This window comes from Callorhinchus milii, unplaced genomic scaffold (assembly GCF_018977255.1).
Source record: "Callorhinchus milii isolate IMCB2004 unplaced genomic scaffold, IMCB_Cmil_1.0 Scaffold3, whole genome shotgun sequence".
Lineage (NCBI taxonomy): Eukaryota > Metazoa > Chordata > Chondrichthyes > Chimaeriformes > Callorhinchidae > Callorhinchus > Callorhinchus milii.
In genome coordinates, this window is record NW_024704744.1 from 15,493,960 (window position 1) to 15,511,792 (window position 17,833).

The 17,833-nt window shown below is 41.7% G+C and overlaps 1 protein-coding gene across 2 annotated transcripts; it reads right to left on the minus strand.

The window, feature by feature from the left end:
• Positions 1–4,768: 4,768 nt before the first annotated feature.
• On the minus strand, positions 4,769–15,420 carry LOC103187127. Of its 2 annotated transcripts, XM_007906494.2 has the most exons (3): positions 14,615–15,420; positions 6,850–6,896; positions 4,769–5,218 (listed from the first exon to the last, which is right to left on the minus strand). In XM_007906494.2, the coding sequence occupies exons 1-3, from the start codon at positions 15,296–15,298 to the stop codon at positions 5,119–5,121; spliced, it is 831 nt and encodes a 276-aa protein (XP_007904685.2). In that variant the 5' UTR covers positions 15,299–15,420; the 3' UTR covers positions 4,769–5,118. The 2 variants fall into 2 exon arrangements, with proteins under 2 accessions (XP_007904685.2, XP_007904686.2); XM_007906495.2 differs by lacking the exons at positions 4,769–5,218; positions 6,850–6,896 and adding an exon at positions 9,398–10,159.
• Between the last annotated feature and the right edge of the window lie 2,413 nt (positions 15,421–17,833).

Here is a 17,833-nt window from a genome sequence, read left to right on the forward strand (position 1 = left end):
AAACTCTCCCTTGAGTTTTTTGGGGTCCCAGGATCCCATATGGTAATGGTGCTCCCAAAATTCCAGGGTTGCAAGCACTGCTCCCAGTGTCATTGGCCAACAATCCTCCAGATAAAACTGATCATTCACTTCATAGCCGTTTGAAGGATATTGCGGTGTACAAATCGTCTGCCCTACCTCCTGATGTGAAAGGCACTAAATCAAATTTAAGTTACTGTTATTTTGTAAGTCGTATATGTTCTTGAATATTTTAGGGACACCATAAAGCCAAGATATGAATCATATGTCAGACTTAAATACTTGTCATATGCATAAACCTTGATATTCTGAAGGTCAATAACCACTGAATTAATCATTGTGTAGAGTTCTATTCAACTATTCCTATTCACGTACTCCAAATACATTATTTGGACATATGTCGCCATAAGTCATCTTGCAAAACTAGCTAATGGCATGAAACATTAAGAAGCTAAAGGAAATGCTTTGCAGTCTGCCTTGTGCATACATGCATGAGACATCATCTTCAGCAATGAATGAATTACACATCAAGCGTGCAATTGGACATTATCCTGCATTAAATAATAATAATCTTGACAGTTCATAGCAGTAGCTTTCATAACCAGCATTTGCAGATCTTAGTGGGAGACTTAACAAAGTCGTTGCTAATGTACTGGAACCTGTCCTGACTCCAGAGATCATTTTATTCAACAGGCTTCCTTGTTAATAACCCTTAAATTTGATATAGGGTCTTTCATGTCAAGTGGCTCCCAAAGCGCTTCACAGGATATAGTGTAAAGTGTAGTAACCATTTGGTTCCCACAGGAGAAAAATTCCCACTCCTGCAGAATGGCAATTTCCCTCCTGTAGTAACCAAAGAATCCACTACTTTTGTTGGGGGAGAATGTTTGTAGATATTGGATGAGGGTATAATTGGCTCAATGTGCTGCATGATTAAATATTTCACCAACACTCCACCAGTAATAATTGTTTAGGGTCACACATGAAATAACTATTGGGCACTCAAAACAGAAAAGCTTCTGGTATCTGTGCCTGTGGAATATACTTCAGCAAAGCAGCACCTTTAGTTCAGGATAAAAAAGAGGAACAGAATAGTACTGGTTTTTGTGTCAGTCTGGCTCAATTGGTAGAGTCAGAAGGTTGTTGGTCAGGACTTTGAACTCGCAGTCTATGCTGACACTCCATTTCAGTGCAGAGGGTTTGTTTCATTGTCGGAAGTGCCGTTCTTTGGATGAAACATAAAACCAAGGTCCCATCTGCTTGTTGAGGTGGACGTTAAAGAGCCCATGGAACTATTTGAAAAGAGAAGGGGATTTCTCCCAGTGTCCTGGCCAACAATCCCCCAAATAAAATTGCTCACTGACTTAATAGCTGTTTGTAGGACAGTACTACAGTCACTACACTTTGCAGTATATCCTATTAAGTGATTTGAAACATCCTCCTGACATGAAAGGGAGTGAATCAGATGTTAAGATTATTCATTTTCTTATTATCAAAGTTTCTACTCTACTTCTGGAGGCCTCACCTTAGTTACAGTTCTGTGCTCCATCGTCATGTCACAAATTATGAGATTTATGACTGCTTTCAAATACTTTAACATATAAAAACTAAGCACATTTCTTTGCAGAATTAAAATCAAAGCTAATGGGAGATGCGGCAAAATATCCTGGTTCCCCCTAACATTATAGTGAAGAACATAATCACGTCTGATTGTTGCAGCCATGATCTTTTTATAGAGATACAGAGGCACCTCTAACTGGAGGCAACAGGCAATCTGACTCCCAACAGAGTTCTCCCAGATGTGTTGACAGGAAAACAGGTTGGTTTTCATTGCAAGTCGTCATGAACATCAGAGACGGGCTTACCTTGTGAGGCCAACTTGTAATATATAAAAGCACCGTTATATCAGGAGTGAAAGAGATATGTTTGAGATTAATTGCTCATACATCTTGAAAACAATAACAAGTTTATCAAAATGTATAATTTGAATTGATAAAGCAACCTTCACCCAAGGGCAGTGTTGGAGGTGTGCTGCAATGTCGGAGGTGTGTCCTTCAGATGAAACTTTAAACCAAGGTCCTGACTGCCTGTTCAGGTGGACCCTAAATATTCCATGGCACTATTGTCCTTGCCAATAATCCTCCAAATAAAATTTGTCGTTCTCTTCATGGCAGTCTGTGGATCATTGCTGTGTGCAAATGGACTGCTGTTTTCTGTTTACAAATACAGTCAGTTTACTTCACAGTAAATCCTGTGAAGTGCTTTCAGACGTTCTCATGATGTGAAAAGTGCTATACCAAATGCAAGGATTATTATTATTGGCTGAATTCACATCCAAAACTGCATTTCTGTAACACAAAGGACTAAGGTTATTAAACACTACAATTTTACAGAGTGTAAAAAACATTAATACTCTGAATTAATCTGTTCCTGCAATAATTTGGGAATATTGTCTTTTGTGCTTATTTCAGTATTATCTTGGTGTTGGTTTTAGAATCTTAATCAATATTGTTTTACGATTGATTTGAATTTATTGTGTTCCATTGATAATCTTTTCCTAGGGGGATTAGCAACATACCATAAAGACGGTCTTAATCCAGTGGTATCTATCTACAGGTTAATGAATCACCCCAGTCCTTGCTCCACTGGTTCCCTATTTCCAAACAGATTGATTTCAAGATCCTCACATTTGCTTACAAATCAGTCCATGTCCTAGCACCTCCCAACATCTGCGACCTGCTCACAATCCACCCGGCTATTCACCCCTTTCACTCCACTGGTTCTGGCCATCTACATGTCTCTCATCCTTCAACTCCACCATTGGCAGCCCTGCTTTCAACCACTGTCCCTCAAATCTTTGGAACTCTCTGCCTCAATTCCTTTGTACTGCCCTCTAATAGACCATTTTCCTCTTTGTCAATGACTATGGTTATTGCGACATCGTCACCTAACCTGTAAATAGTTGCTACTGGGTAGCTACTGCAGTCGCTACTGTGCTGTCATCAGCAGTGCCTTGGAGTTCCTCTGTAGTCTGAAAGGAATAGAGTATAAGAGTAGGGAAGTCTTCCTGCAAATGTATAGGGCCCTGGTGAGACCACCCTGAAATACTGTGTGCAGTTTTGGTCTCCTTATTTAAGGAAGGATGTACTTGCCTTGGAGGGGGTGCAGCGTAGATTTACTAGGTCAATGCCAAGGATGAAGGGGATGAGTTATAGGCTGACCAATTTGGGCCTATATTCTCTAGAATATAGAAGAATTAGAGGGGATCTTATAGAAACCTATAAGATCATCATGATAGAGTAGATAGTGGGAGATTGTTCCCCTGGTTGGAGAAACTAAAACCAGGGGTCACAACCTTAAAATCAGAGGCCAGCCCTTTTGTACTGAGTTGAGGAAGAACTTCTTCACTCAAAGGGTGGTGAGTGTATGGAACTCACTACCCCAAAGGGCTGTTGATGGTCAGTCCATGAACATATTCAAGACTATTTCTATTGCAAAAGGGATTAAGGGATATGGGGATAAAGCAGGGTTATGTTATTAGCTGGAGTTAGATTAGAAGATCAGCCATGATTGAATGGTGGGGCCAGGCTTGAAGGGCCGAATGGCCTACATGTTATGTTATGTTAGTCTTTCCATGGTTTGTGATTTACTTTTGTACACATTGCTGCATACTTGGATAATCAAGTCAACTACCTACTATCAAATCTTTGGATTATTTACAAGATCAGCATTCTCACAACCCAGTCAGGAAACTATCTTTATAGTCGGTTTCCTGTGGGGTTTATTTAACCAGACTGCAGGCAGACTGATTGTAAGAGTATATAACGGAGACCAGAAGCAAGGTGCTTGTTACTGAGGTAAGTAAAGAGATATTACTCTGATTAGTAAAATAAACTTTTTTCAGGCATTTCTTCACAGAAATGCCTTGTCTTGATTAGCAGAAGAAATGCACAAAGGAATATTTAAACACACAATAAACATTAAGAAGGAGGCAGGATAAGAAGAGATTCCGAACAAAAACCATACCATTAGAACACCTTGCCTTAGCCTATAAGACCAGTTTGTCCTAAAATTTGACACAAAGAATTGTGGAAATTTCTTAAATTCAGCCTTAATTTGGAAACCAGTTTTCCACAGTTCTTAAAAATAACCCACTTCCAAATTTTGACTGAATTTAACAACAACTTGCATTTATTTTGTGTCTTTCACATAAGATAATTTCTTCGTAGAATTAATGGTCAGGTGCTAATCTACTCCACTTTGTGGAGTCACTGTAGCTCAGTGGTTAGAGCACTCGCTTTGCAAGTGAGAGACCTGAGTTCAATTCCAGGCAGAGGGCGAAACCTTGGGCAAGTTTCCTTACTCCACACATAGCCTAATAATAATCCCTCCAAAAAAAAAACAATAATAAATTGGTCATTTTCAATCCATGACTGTTTGTGGGACACTGCTGTGCGCAATTGGCTGCCGCGTTCGCTCATAAATATACAGTCAATTCACTTTACAGTATATTCTGTGAAGCGCTTTGGGACGTCTAGAAGACGTGAAAAGCGCTATATCAAATGCAAGGATTATTATTATTATTATTATAATATCTCAGAGCACCTCACAAAGTTGGACCCCAAGCAAGGGAGTAGGGAGTGGGGAAGGGAAGATGACCTTAGACAACAATACCAACAACAACAAATTACATTTGTATAGTGTCTTTCATGTTGGGAGGACGTCCCAAGGCACTGGACAGTCAGGGGTTTGGACTCAATTTTCCACAATTCTGCACAATTTAGCTGGTTAAGCAGTCAGGCAGCTTCCCAGACTGTGTTCACAATGGTAAGCTGCACACTTTTAACTGTTTATTTGTTAAAACAAAATGGTCTCACAGGCTAAGTCTCGGTGGGATGTTGAGCCTATCGTCCCTACATAACTGATAATGTTTGTCTTGCTGGGGGGAGAGAGAGAGAGTAGATATAAACAAACATTTCTATGTTATTGATGCATTTGCAGCACGTTCGCAAAGTGTCAGGCAAACATTTAAAGGCATTCCTTGTAAAGTGCATGGATTCTGCCTGGTGGGTCAGACATCATTTGTCCACTAACTGTTCGTTAGCTGTATTCATCCTCAATACTGGCCATGAGGAGTTCTTCAGAATAATCATAAAGAACTGGAGTGGAGTTTGGTGACAGGTTTTTCTCACTGTGAAATCTGGGGAAAAAAAGAACACATCTGTAAATGTACATCAGTGGTTATAAATTGTGCCTATTTCTTAACAGTTAGGATTTTTTCCACTGTGTGTGACAAATGTGATATCTTAAAAACAACATTGACTAAAGTTACAATCAAACCAGACAATAATTACCTTCTGCGGGACATACTTTCCCAAATGAAGCCAACACCCTGTGAAGTGGCAGTCACGATACTTTGGCAACAACGATGGTGATATCCATAACCGTAGATCCATAATCACCTTGTCGTTGAGTATTGTGTTAACATTACCACTATAGCATTCAATCTGCCTTTAGAGAATTTTTATACACTAGCAACTATTATAATGCAGTAAGTTGTGGTCTGTAAAATCCTGACCAGCCTTATAATGGAGTACGATCGCTAGTCAGCGCTTTTGCATTCACCGTGCATGTGAGCAAAAAGCCAGCCGGCTACCAGTGCTAAAATTAGTTGACTTACTTATCATCAGGTTGACATCCTGTGTGTTATGACCTGCTGACCTGCAAGTTGCCATATTTTAGTGTGCGGGAAACCAGCTGATTTATGCAACTAAACCAGCTTTGAGTCCACAGGACACCCACCTATAACCAAACCAGCAGTACAAAGGGGCACTTTATAACAAGGTTCTATTGCCTCAATTTTATCGATTTTATTTTACTCTGAACTATTGTAACTGAAGAGGACACTTTAACATTTTGCAACCTTTATGTGATGCGTCTCCATAACCCAGAAGTGTGGGTTAAATTCAGGAATTCTAGGTGGCAAATCCCAATTTTTAAAGCTTAACAGCCAGCTGCTGTAATTTCCATTAGTCCCCTGATATTTTAGCATACAAACATAATTTACACTTTTGTAACACTCACTGCCATTAAAAATTTAGGTTCCTCTTTTGCCGCCTACTATGCAATGTTTAATTCATAACACGTTTTGGAGCATAAATCATATTGTGTAATGAGTCAGTAAGTTACTGTTCTCAAGGGAATGGACTCTAGGCTCTCTGGTGAGTCAATGGAGTGAGGAACAATTTCCAGTGCCTCCGTCTAAAATAAACTATTTAACCTTCTATACTCTCAAATGGTATAAAAGAAAACTTGAATTTTTATAGCACTTATTATGTTGAAATGTCTCATAATGTTTCACAGGTAGTTACTGCCAAGTGTAGTGACTGATTTTACAGAGCAACTTTAGTTCAGTTGGTTGCAACTGTTGTGGGTCAAAGCTTGATGTGGAGACTTGAGCTGAATGTCTAAGATGACACTTTAGTGCACACTGTATTTTCAGAGGTTCCATTCTTTTGATGTTATAGATGTTAAACCCAGGCCCCCATCTGATGTTAAAAAATCCCATGACTAGTTTGTCCAAACATACTATAACAGTAACTACATTTACTGAAAGTAATTCAAAAGATCTTGGCTAAGCCATATTACACATACAAAGGTTTTATGAACAGCCATAAGGTGAGTGATCAATTTATCTGGGAGAATGTTGGCCAGGACCCAGGAGAAACTCTTTTCTCTTTTTGAATAACGCCCATCTGAAAGGCACTTGGAATCTCAGCATAACATCTGATCTGAATGCGCCTCAGCCTGAGATACTTATATACAACTTACCCACTCGCCATGTTGTTGTTCTTTATGTCTTGCGTAGTGAGTAAATCCTGTAACATTAAAACACAAACAGGGATTAAATGAGGCATCAAATATTCCTAACATTCTTCGCTTATTCCTAAATACCCTAATAAACAATCAGAATAATTCTTGCATTTGTTGTAGTATCTTTTCACTTTGTGAAGATGTCTCAAAGCACTTCACAGGAATTACTGTGTATAACACTGAATTCTAGTGAATGTGTATATTTGTAGACAAACACAGCAGCCGATTTGCATCCAGCAATGTCTCACACAAACAGCCAAGCCATTAAATGAATGACCAATTTAATTTGGAGGATTTTTGGCCAGGACACTGGGAGAAACACCCTTCCCTTTTCAAATAGTGCCATGTCCATCTGTTCCATCTGAACAGGCAAACAGAACATTACAGCATCTCCCCAGCATGGCACTAGAGTGTATGAGTTCAAAGTCTCCAATTGGATCTTGAGCCCAAAACCATTTGCCTCAGAAGCGAAAGTGCTAATAATTGAGTCAGGCTGATAATTACCAACCCACTGAAGAATTACTGAAAATTGTTGAAGATAACTTGACCCCATGTCTGCAGATGATGTCACCAAGAGGGAGCATATAGATATTGAAAAGGAGGGGACCAAGGACAGAGCCCTGAGGAACACCACACAAGACGGTGTGAGAGCTAGAGGAGAAGCCATTTGTGGAGATGAAGTGGAGACAGTGTGAGAGGTAGGATCTGAACCACTCAAGGACAGAACCATGAAAGTTGAGGTGAGAGGAGTAGTGGTAGAGGAGGATAGAGCATTCAATGGTATCGAAGGCAGCAGAGAGGTCAAGGAAGATGAGGAGGCAGAAAGAGCGATCCTATCACCCCCATCGTCGCCCGACTCCACTGGCTTCCCATCACACAGAGGATACAGTTCAAGATCCGTCAAAGCTCTCCATGGCCTCGGTCCCCCCTACCTCTGCAATCTCCTACCACCCTGCCCGCTCCCTCCGCTCAGCAGGCTCCAGCCTGCTTCATGTCCCCGCTTCACCCACCCTACCATTGGTGTGCGGGCCTCCTGCCACTGCCACCAGCCTCTGGAAGTCTATCCCGCAGTCCCTCTGCCTCACCCCCTCCCTTGCCTCCTTCAAGACCCATCTCAAGCCCCTCCTCTTCAACAGTGTCTTTGGTCACCCTCCTTTCCCCCTGCCCCTCCACTCTCCCTGATCCCGACCCCCAGCTCGGGTCCGAAACACTGATTGTCCAGCACCTTGGGATGCCCTCCTGATATGAAAGGCACTATACAAATGTAATTTTGTTGTTGTTGTTATTGTGGTGGTATTTCTTAACCAGGTTTCTTCGTGGAGTCCTGTAGCTTAGTGGTTAGAGCACTTGCCTCACAAGCGAGAGGACCTGGGTTTGATTCCCGGCAGGGCGAAACGTTGAGTAAGTTTCCTTACTCCACCTGTTTACCTAGCAGAAAGTAGGAACTCAGTTGTTAGTCGATTGGCAGATCACTTTTCCCGGGGTAAAAGACAGTTACAAATCACAATTGGAAGATTCAGGCCTTTAAAAGAAGTATTACAAATTAGAGACTTGATCTCTCTTTAGCATCATAGTAAATGTAGATGGTTTTGCTTCCAATTAGTAAGCCAGCCCTGCCTACAGAACAAGATAACAGAGAACCATCCAGTTGTCAACCACTGCCCAGGGTGTTGCCATTCTTACCACTGGTGTTGAAACTCAACCCAGGCTTTAATCTATAAAAAGCTTCCTTTCATCTCAGCCCAGTTTCCTGGCGCGAACACTCGGGAACTATGTATTTAATGTATGACTTTGTTCCAGGTAGTTGTTGGAGAGGAAATTACTTATATTGTAATATAAGTCATATACAGTGAGCATGACAGCACTCACTGCCAGGAAAAGCATCCAATTTTGCAAGTGCAATTGTACTAAATAATGTGCAATATTTTAAATATTCAAATCCTGCCTAAAGACCTTCCTTTTTGATCACGCTTCCAGTCACCTCCCCTCTCTCTCTCGCCCTGGCTCGTGGTCAGACTCCGCCACTGTGAAGTGCTCCGGTTTGCTACCTCGCGTGAACAGCGCTATATAAATGCAAGTTGTTATTGTTTGATAATGGAATTCTTCTTAATAAGGAATTCTGCTAGAAATACCATCAATCTCCATTCTAGATAAAATTCTAATAATAATCCTTATATTGATACAGTGCCTTTTGCGTCAGGACATCACAAAGCACTTCACAGGTTGTACTGTAAAGCATGGTGATAAGCCTTAAACCTTTACGGTTGGCCAAACAAATACATTTTCTTGATTGAATATTTCTTGATTTATGCCATAAATCGAACGTGGACTTACCTAGACTAGTGTGAATGTTTAGGGGGCCACTTCTGGCCCGGGGGCTACAGGCCGGACACCACTGCTGTAAAGTGTAATGACTTTGTATTTGTAGGAAAGCACAGCAGTCAACTTGAGCACACAGCAATATCCCTTAAACAGTGAGTGATCCATTTTATCTGGAAGATTATTGGCAGGACATTGGAGAAACTCACTTCTCTTTTTGAGGTTGTGCCTTGGGATGGCAACAGTGTGGAGCATGGCATACTTCCCATTAACAGAAGGATTCCTGATTTGTTTTTCTCGGATTGTATTTTAAGAAATCTGATTAATTAATACCACAAATTCGACCCCAATATCCTCAACAACTTTCAGCAACTCTTCAATGTGTAAATGAACATCCGAGAGTATTCACAAGGCACTAAGGGTATGTAGGTAATCTCATCGAAAAACATCAGCTCTCGCCCAAGTGGAATTTGTTAAGGAGAGGAACTCATTTCTGTCTCTTGCCCTGGTCAATCCTGTTACTGAAACATTTAACACTGACAATTTGTGTGAATTTGGCTTTTGTTTACTGATTTTATAGTGTTATGTTGCCAGGACTATAGAGGGATTTAATAACTACATAGGTTTTATACACTTTTATCCATAGATAAAAGTGCAAAGAGAACAATGATTTCCATAAAACATGTTAAATCGTTCACACTACTCGTCCAAATCCTAAAATTCCTCCCATTAATACACATCTGTTTCGCATCTTCAGTTTCCTTTTCTGGCTTCCAGTTCCTGAGCAGCTGGAATGAAGATATTAAAAAAAAACACATCAACACCCCAACACTTACTAAATATTCCAATTAATTGAACTGCAGTGGGTGTCATCAAAAGCTCTATTTCCTGTGCTGGCTCATCTGATCTCCAGAGAGAGACCACTGCAATTCATCCTAATGCCCCTGGGCTGGGGAGGGGAAAGAACAACAATTAATCTGGGATCCAGCTCCACTCTGATTAAATCCTTCAGGAATTTATGAAGGAGCCTAGGATTAGTTTTCCAGGAGGAGGAAAATGCAGATTTGTCCTCCAGAACATGTTGATATTTTGATACTGTTTGGTTCCAGTTCCAGGAATGTGGGTTAGACTACGACCATTTTAAAATCATGACTGGGAGATCCAGGATGAAGATTATGAGGAACATCTCATTCAGAGAGTGGATGAGAGGGTGAAATATTCTGCCACAGTCAGTTGTCGGTGAGATGTCTGAAAGAGCTTCACAGAATATACTGTAAAGTGAATTGACTGACATTTTGTGGGCGAAACGCGGCAGCCAATTGCACACAGCAGTGTCCCACAAACAGTCATGGATTGAAGTGACCAATTTTATTGTTTTGTTTTTTCTTAAGGGATTATTATTAGTAAGGAAACTTGGCCAAGGTTTCACCCTGCTGGGAATTGAACCCAGGTCTCTCGCTCTAACCACTGAGCTACAGGACTCCACAATATGGGAAAAAGCCAGGATATTGGACTAGGGATAAGGTCTAAGATGGATACTCGTGTGGAGTATAAGCACCAGCTGGACTGGATGGGCTGAATGGCCTGTTTCTGAGCTGTACTTCCTATGAATCTATGATCTACAAATGTATTTGCTAATGTTGCTTTTATATTCAGGATCCTGTGGCGCACACTATGATGCTGATTTAGAGGCAGTGCCGCTTATTGTGCACCCGCTACCCTTTCATTCACAGATTGTGCATCCCTACTTGGGGACATAGGTGTGCGTGGAATGAGGGGGGGGGGTGGGTGGGAGTAGGAGGCGGGCGGAGTCACTTGTGGCCCAATAACCCTAGAAATCACTGAACATGTGCATAAAAGCTGGAGGTTTATTTCCTAAAACAACAGTAGTGGAGACCAGGAGATATACCTGAATATCATATGATTCCCCCACATTCCTTTCCCCAGTTCTGTTACCCATATTCAAGGTAGGAATGCCCACAGTAATGCAAGCTAACCTAAAATTGTCTGCCTCATTAATGAAATTTAATAATCATAATAATGACTGAATGTTAACAAGATGGAAGCCATACTCATTGGCTCCCGTCAACGTCTTTTATCCTGCAGCTCTGACTCCCTCGACCTCCCCGGCTTATCCCTCAGACTTACCGAACCAGTGTGCCTGGGTGTCAGGTTCGACCCACAGCTGTCCTTCCTTCCCCACATCTTGTACCTGACCAGGACCACCTTCCTATACCCCCGCCACTTTGCCTTCCTTTGACCGTACCTTACTCCAACGCAACTAAAACACTCGGTCCTTACGTTCGTCACCTCCCGATTCGACTTCTCAAAAGCCCTCTTTGTTGGTCTCCTCAGCTCCACCATCACAGGATCCAGTTGATCCAAACTCCGCCACCCGCATATTCACCTATACTAAATTCCGCACCCCCATTACACCAGTTCCAGCCAGGCTCCACTTTCAAGATCCTCACGCTCGTTTTCACATCTCTTCATGCCCTGGCACTTCCACACCACTCTGACCTGCGTACCCCCCAACCCACAACCCGCTGACTCCGCTCTACTGGTTCCGGCCTTCTGCATGTCCCTCATGCCCTCCATTGGTGGCCGCGCTTTCAGCCACTATGAGCGAAAACTCTGGAACACTCTTCCTCTGTTCCTCTGCCTTGTCCCTTCCTTCCCCATCTGCAGGTCGTGGCTGAAGACCTTCCTATTTGATCGTCCCTAGGGCCACCGCCCTCAAGATTGGTGTCATGTTCCGCCACTGTTAAGCGCTCTGGGCACTACCCTGTGTGAGGGGTGCTATATAAATGCAAGTTGTTGTTGTAATAATAATAATTCTTGCAATTGGTAGAGTGCCTTGTCACATCATCGCGACATCTCAAAGTGCTTCACAAGAGTTACTATGAAGTGTAGTAACTCTATATTTGTCAGAAAACCTGCGGCATACAGGCAAATCCTCAACACAAGGCTTTAATGGGTTGGATGGTCCTAGCTGGACATGACCATCACATAATGGTCACAAGCCCCTTCTATTAGTACATTACTGCATTTGCATCAGTTATAACCTGTCTTTATTTTTACTTGAAATAAAGTATAAGCAATGAACACTAAAATCAACCATCTGAATTTATTTTAAAGCATTTTATTGCATCTACTCAAAGTTTCTGTGAAAATTAAGCCCTTAAAAATCCCAAAACATAATCAGGATTGATTCCTCAGTCTGTGCCTGTGACCTGCAAACTATGGCTGAGATTCAAACATCCGTCCTTGATTACTTTCTTAGCTTCTTTAAGTTATCATCCATGATCATTTCCCCAGGGCGATTCATACATAATTTTCAGACCTATTGATCAAGCGTTACAGGCCGCTACCCTGTGTGAACGATGCGATACAAATGCAAGTTGTTGTTGTTGATTATTATATTGATCCTATTGGACAATTTTCACCAGAGAAGTGAGTCTTGTCATTGATAAAGCATTTAGATTTGCAAATATTATGTCACTGCATTTGCCAGCAGGTACCCACGAAGTGCTTTGAGACATTCTGATATCATATATTAAATGGAAAAAATATTCTTATTTATTTAAGACTGTTTGCAGTGTTTTCAATCAAACTTGTGAATTAAAGGAACGTCACTTTAGCTATTTGTTATAAACACAGTTGGACTCCTAGAGGAGCGCCAATGAGACTGGGATTCTTGCCAATAACAGAAGGCAGAATTGTAAAGTATTAGGAAGATAACATTGGATCTTTAACCACAATCTCTAAACTACCATTGTAACCTTAAAATGGTCTCACGGCCCACTGATCACTCCATGTTGTGCTGCTTATACATGATACGTTTGCTTCATTTTAAATGTGGGTTTATTCCATCTTTGGCCAGCATTGTAACAGTCCCCGAAGGCAGTCCCTAACCCAAACCTAAGCCTAAAGGTTCTACATTTTTGATCCCTTAGAACCTTCACACAACAAAGATTAATAGTGGCGATAACATGACTGCAGGTTCAATTGAGAAAGAATCAACAATTGGACATTGTGTTATACCCAGCACACCCTATGTCTCTCGGCATCTCTACTTGGCATCTCAGCATATGCATATAACCACAGATATGTGTGAAATTTGTGGCATTTCACAATGTGTTACCACAAATTTACCCACAGTTTGAGGGTAGAAATTCGAAAAATCCATCTAGATCTAGATTTATTCTATTGATGTCGCAACTATTAATCCTTGTGTGTGAAGGGACCAAGGCATCAAAATACAGGTTTCACCCCACAAGATCACTAAAACAGAAATGGAAAAGATTCACAAAAATGTTTTTAATAAAGCATTTCTGGGAAAAAACAATTACATTTAAGAAAAACATGACTTGTCTCAATTATTTTGCAGTGTTCCTGACCTTCTTGATAATTGTTGAGATACTGGTTGAAACGAACAAGATGTTTGTTTAAGTTTTCAAACTTCTGGTGATTTACACTCCTTAAACAACAATCCTTCAGCTCCCCTCTCGACTCTCTAACCCCTCCTCGCTCCCTCCGCTCCTCGCTCCCTCCCTTCCCTCCCCTCACCCTGACCATTTCCCCCCTGCTTGGGTCCCGACCCAACTGTCCAGCACCTTGGGACGTCCTCCCAACATAAAAGGCGCACTATAAATACAATCTTGTTGTGAAATCAAATTTTCTTGGCAAACAACACACACGCAGAAAGTGTGGAATCGCAGTAAACCCTGAGTTGGACAAGGTTGTCTTAAGAGGCACAGAGGGGGAAAAATTCCACCTGGGTCTCAATTTACTCTATTTCTTTTACTTACTGTTTCAAAACATACAAAACTTGCCAAGTTGTTGAATTCAATCTTAACTTCGAAGTTGTTTTTCTGTAGTTCTTAAAACAACTTTGAGAAAGCCAGCTTCAAATTTAAGACTGTTTGAGAATATGTCAAATCCCAGATGTTCCGAAAGGCTACCTAAACAGAATAAGTCTAGAACAAGGGGAATTTTTACCTCGATCTCTGCCTTTTCCCTTGGTTTTAATAAGGCTAATGATCAGATATTCTGATGTTCTTGTAATAACTAGCTCCCAGACACGTTTCTATTTGAAACCGCCAACTTCTTATGTTTATCAAGAATATTAGCAAATGAAACCTGTTCTGCCTTTAAATAATAATAATAATCCTTAAATAACTCATAACCTCTGATAATGACCATTAGGTTGAGTAAAACAATCCAGCAGAAGGAGTAGATTTAAAAGCTAAAGCACAGGAGCAATTGAGTCCAACAACCAACTTGCATTTATATATTGAGTCCCCACAACCCAGCCATCCAATCTCCCAGGAGATTTTCTCCTTTGAATTCAGGCAAGATATTTACTCCCAACAAATTTTTTTTTAGAAAAAAAAACACTCACATGTCTTAGATTCTGCTGGTTCCAGTGATGGACGTTAAGGTTGGATCTGCCCAGAGATGTGGCCCAGACCTGGTGTGAACCTGGGTCAGTCTCTGGCCGCTTCTCCTGACATTGGGGAAGCTGAACCCTCCCTGGACCAAACAGCAGCTCAGCAGCTGTGTCCGGGCTGACCTTCCCCGCCAACATCTGGATCCTGGACATGGGATTCAAAGGAGACCCCTTGCAGTGGAATCCCGAGTTGCTCCAGGTGCAGGAGTTGGACCCAGAAGAGCATCTGGGATGCAGTTCTGTGTTGGGATGCAGCTCTGTGTTGGGATGCAGTTCTGTGTTGGGCTGCAGTTCTGTGTTGGGCTGCAGTTCTGTGTTGGGATGCGTCTGGCAGTCCCCCCACTCCAGCAGAGTCAAGTCCAGCTCTTCCCTGATCCCACCTTCATCAGGATCAGCAGCAAAGTCCGGCTCCTTCCCTTTGCTCTGGCCACAGCCTGTGCTCCCTTCCCGATCCTGGGAGTCAGTGTCCTTTTTCCTCCCCGCTTTCCCTCCCCTATTGTCTGACCGACCCTGTTTCCCGCTGACCCCCCGTGTCGGCTGGAGGCTAAAGGCTCCCTTTCCAGCTGAGCTCCCACCGCCACACTCGCCCCCGCCTCCCACCGACACCTTGTTCCACTTGCTGCTGCCGCTGCCCATTACTGCCGCTGGCTTTTGGGGAAGACTTTTAAAGGCGAGGGATCAAGTGGGATTCCTCACTTTCCGGACATACTTTCGCCTGGCGAAGTATTGCAATGCAACCAGGTCGCTCACTGTCCTCTCTGTGCAGTTGCGTGTGTGTGTGTGTTCTTCTCTCACTTTGAGGTTTTTCTGGTTAAATATTTAGCACAGCTCGTCACACTGTGTGCTCACCAATCCAGGCTATGGGTGGAACAAGTGGGATCAACCAATCCATCTCTCCCAGTAAACCCTCCCTGTTAATCTAACTGGACAGAAACTCACTATCAATGACAGATGTTTAACTGTTCCTGCAACCAAGTCATTCATTACACAGTAGTTTAAAAGGGCTGTTAGAAGCACCCCATCACTTGGGAAAATAGCTCAGATCTAGGTATTTGTTTGGGGGGGGCTTTAGATTTGGAAGAAGTTAGTTTTTTTTGCACCCCCTCAATTTATTTCCTAACATGTCTGACTTTATTGTCTCAGAGAGCACACACTCTCAAACCAATTGTGTGTATGTGTGTGTGTATGTGTGTCCTCTGAGACAATAAAGAGAACAATTCCACTTTAATAGAAAGAGAGAGAAATCTTCCTCAAATGGGTTTAAGTGGCGAGGGTGAATGCTCACAGTTTTCCAATTTGGTTGGAATTTCTAATTAGTGACTTGTAAATTTACATCTAATTGAGGAGTCATGCTGGTTAAAAAAATTTTGCTATATATACTGTATATAAATAATAATACAATAATAATATAATATATATCATCTTAAATTGGAAATAAGCATGGTATAAGCATGGCATTGGAAGCCAGCTTGGCTGATCAAATATCTACACATTACTGAAGAGTTAAACTGACAGTGAGAAATGTTGTCTGCTGTGACTGTACTGATATATCCCCAATTAGTTTGTGTGCATGATCTTCAGCAGAATAGATCAGAGTTTCACCAATGCAGTATACTACCATTTAAAACTATTTGCTTTAAAAAGTGTAATTTTAACCCTTCTCTTGTTTCTATGAATTTGATTATTATCAGCCCCCACCACCACCACCTCCCACCCTGCCAACCCCCACAGCAACCTCCACCAGTGACATTCTGTGCAGTCGTTATACTTTAATGGCTTTTATTAGCCTGATTTAAAAAGGGCTCCTTCTGCTTTGCTCGGGATCTGGATAGTAAATGATTGAAGTTTCTCTTTGTCAGGAGTTAAAGGGGAGCATTCCTTCCCTGGACGAAGGGCATCCCAGACATCAGTTGACAAAGCCTTTCATTCAGGCTTGTTTTTACAATGCTAAGGCAACAGCATCAGGAGATAAATCCCACCCTTGCTCCATCTTTTCAACTGCCTGAGACGTACGTCAATGAGTTGCTGCTGTTTGTAGACATTCCCATCTGAATGTACATAGACTTGACACAGTCAAATCTCCAGTGACCTTCCTCTCATGACGTACATGATGTACTCACCCCCATGTTACTTTCCCAGACAACTGGTTACACCAGGTAATGTGACCCTACCCCTCAATTTCAATGCCAGGAAGATCTTCAAAGCAACTATATAAGCAGCTCTTCAGATTTGCTGCCAGACCCTCAAGGTTGCATTATGTCACACGTTAGTTGATCAGTGATGTGCTGTAATGGCAGCGTGTCCTGTTCATCAGAACAGTAACTTTCTCCTTCTGATGAACAGAGCCAGTACATACTGGAATAATAATAATAATAATCCTTGCGTTTGATATAGCGCCTTAACAGTCACTACACTTTACAGTATATCCTGTGAAGCGCTTTGAGACATCTCAATGATGTATTAAGGCGCTATATCAAATGCAATATGTGATCATTTGTGGAAATAACAGAAACCATATTGCAGAGAGATCGATTCAGGAAGAGAATCAGAAGAGATAGGGAGTTGGAAAATGGAGTTGCAAACCATATTACAGCTTAATAATAATAATAATAATCCTTGCATTTGATATAGCGCTTTTCACGTCGGGAGGACGTCCCAAAGCGCTTCACAGAATATACTGTAAAGTGAATTGACTGTATATTTGTGGGCGAACGCGGCAGCCAATTGCGCACAGCAATGTCCCACAAACAGTCGTAGAATGAAAATGACCAATTTATTATTGTTTTGGGTTTTTTGGAGGGATTATTATTAGGTGTGTGGAGTAAGGAAACTTGCCCAAGGTTCCGCCCTGACCTGCCTGGAATTGAACTCAGGTCTCTCGCTTGCAAAGCGAGTGCTCTAACCACTGAGCTACAGGACTCCTGTAGCTTCTAATGAAGGAAGATCAAGACAAAGATTTTGACAACTGTCAACATCGTTATCGATGCTCATCAGCTGGCAACAGTACCGCAGTACCTTTCGATGATCAAATGGGCAGCAGTACCTGAATACCCTTTGGTGTACATTAAATTAGACATTAAATTGAACTTTACTCTTCTATCGCTTTCGCGACATTTGGTTTGGTCAACGTTAATCATTGTGAACTGTACGTGGATACGTAAGCATTATTCT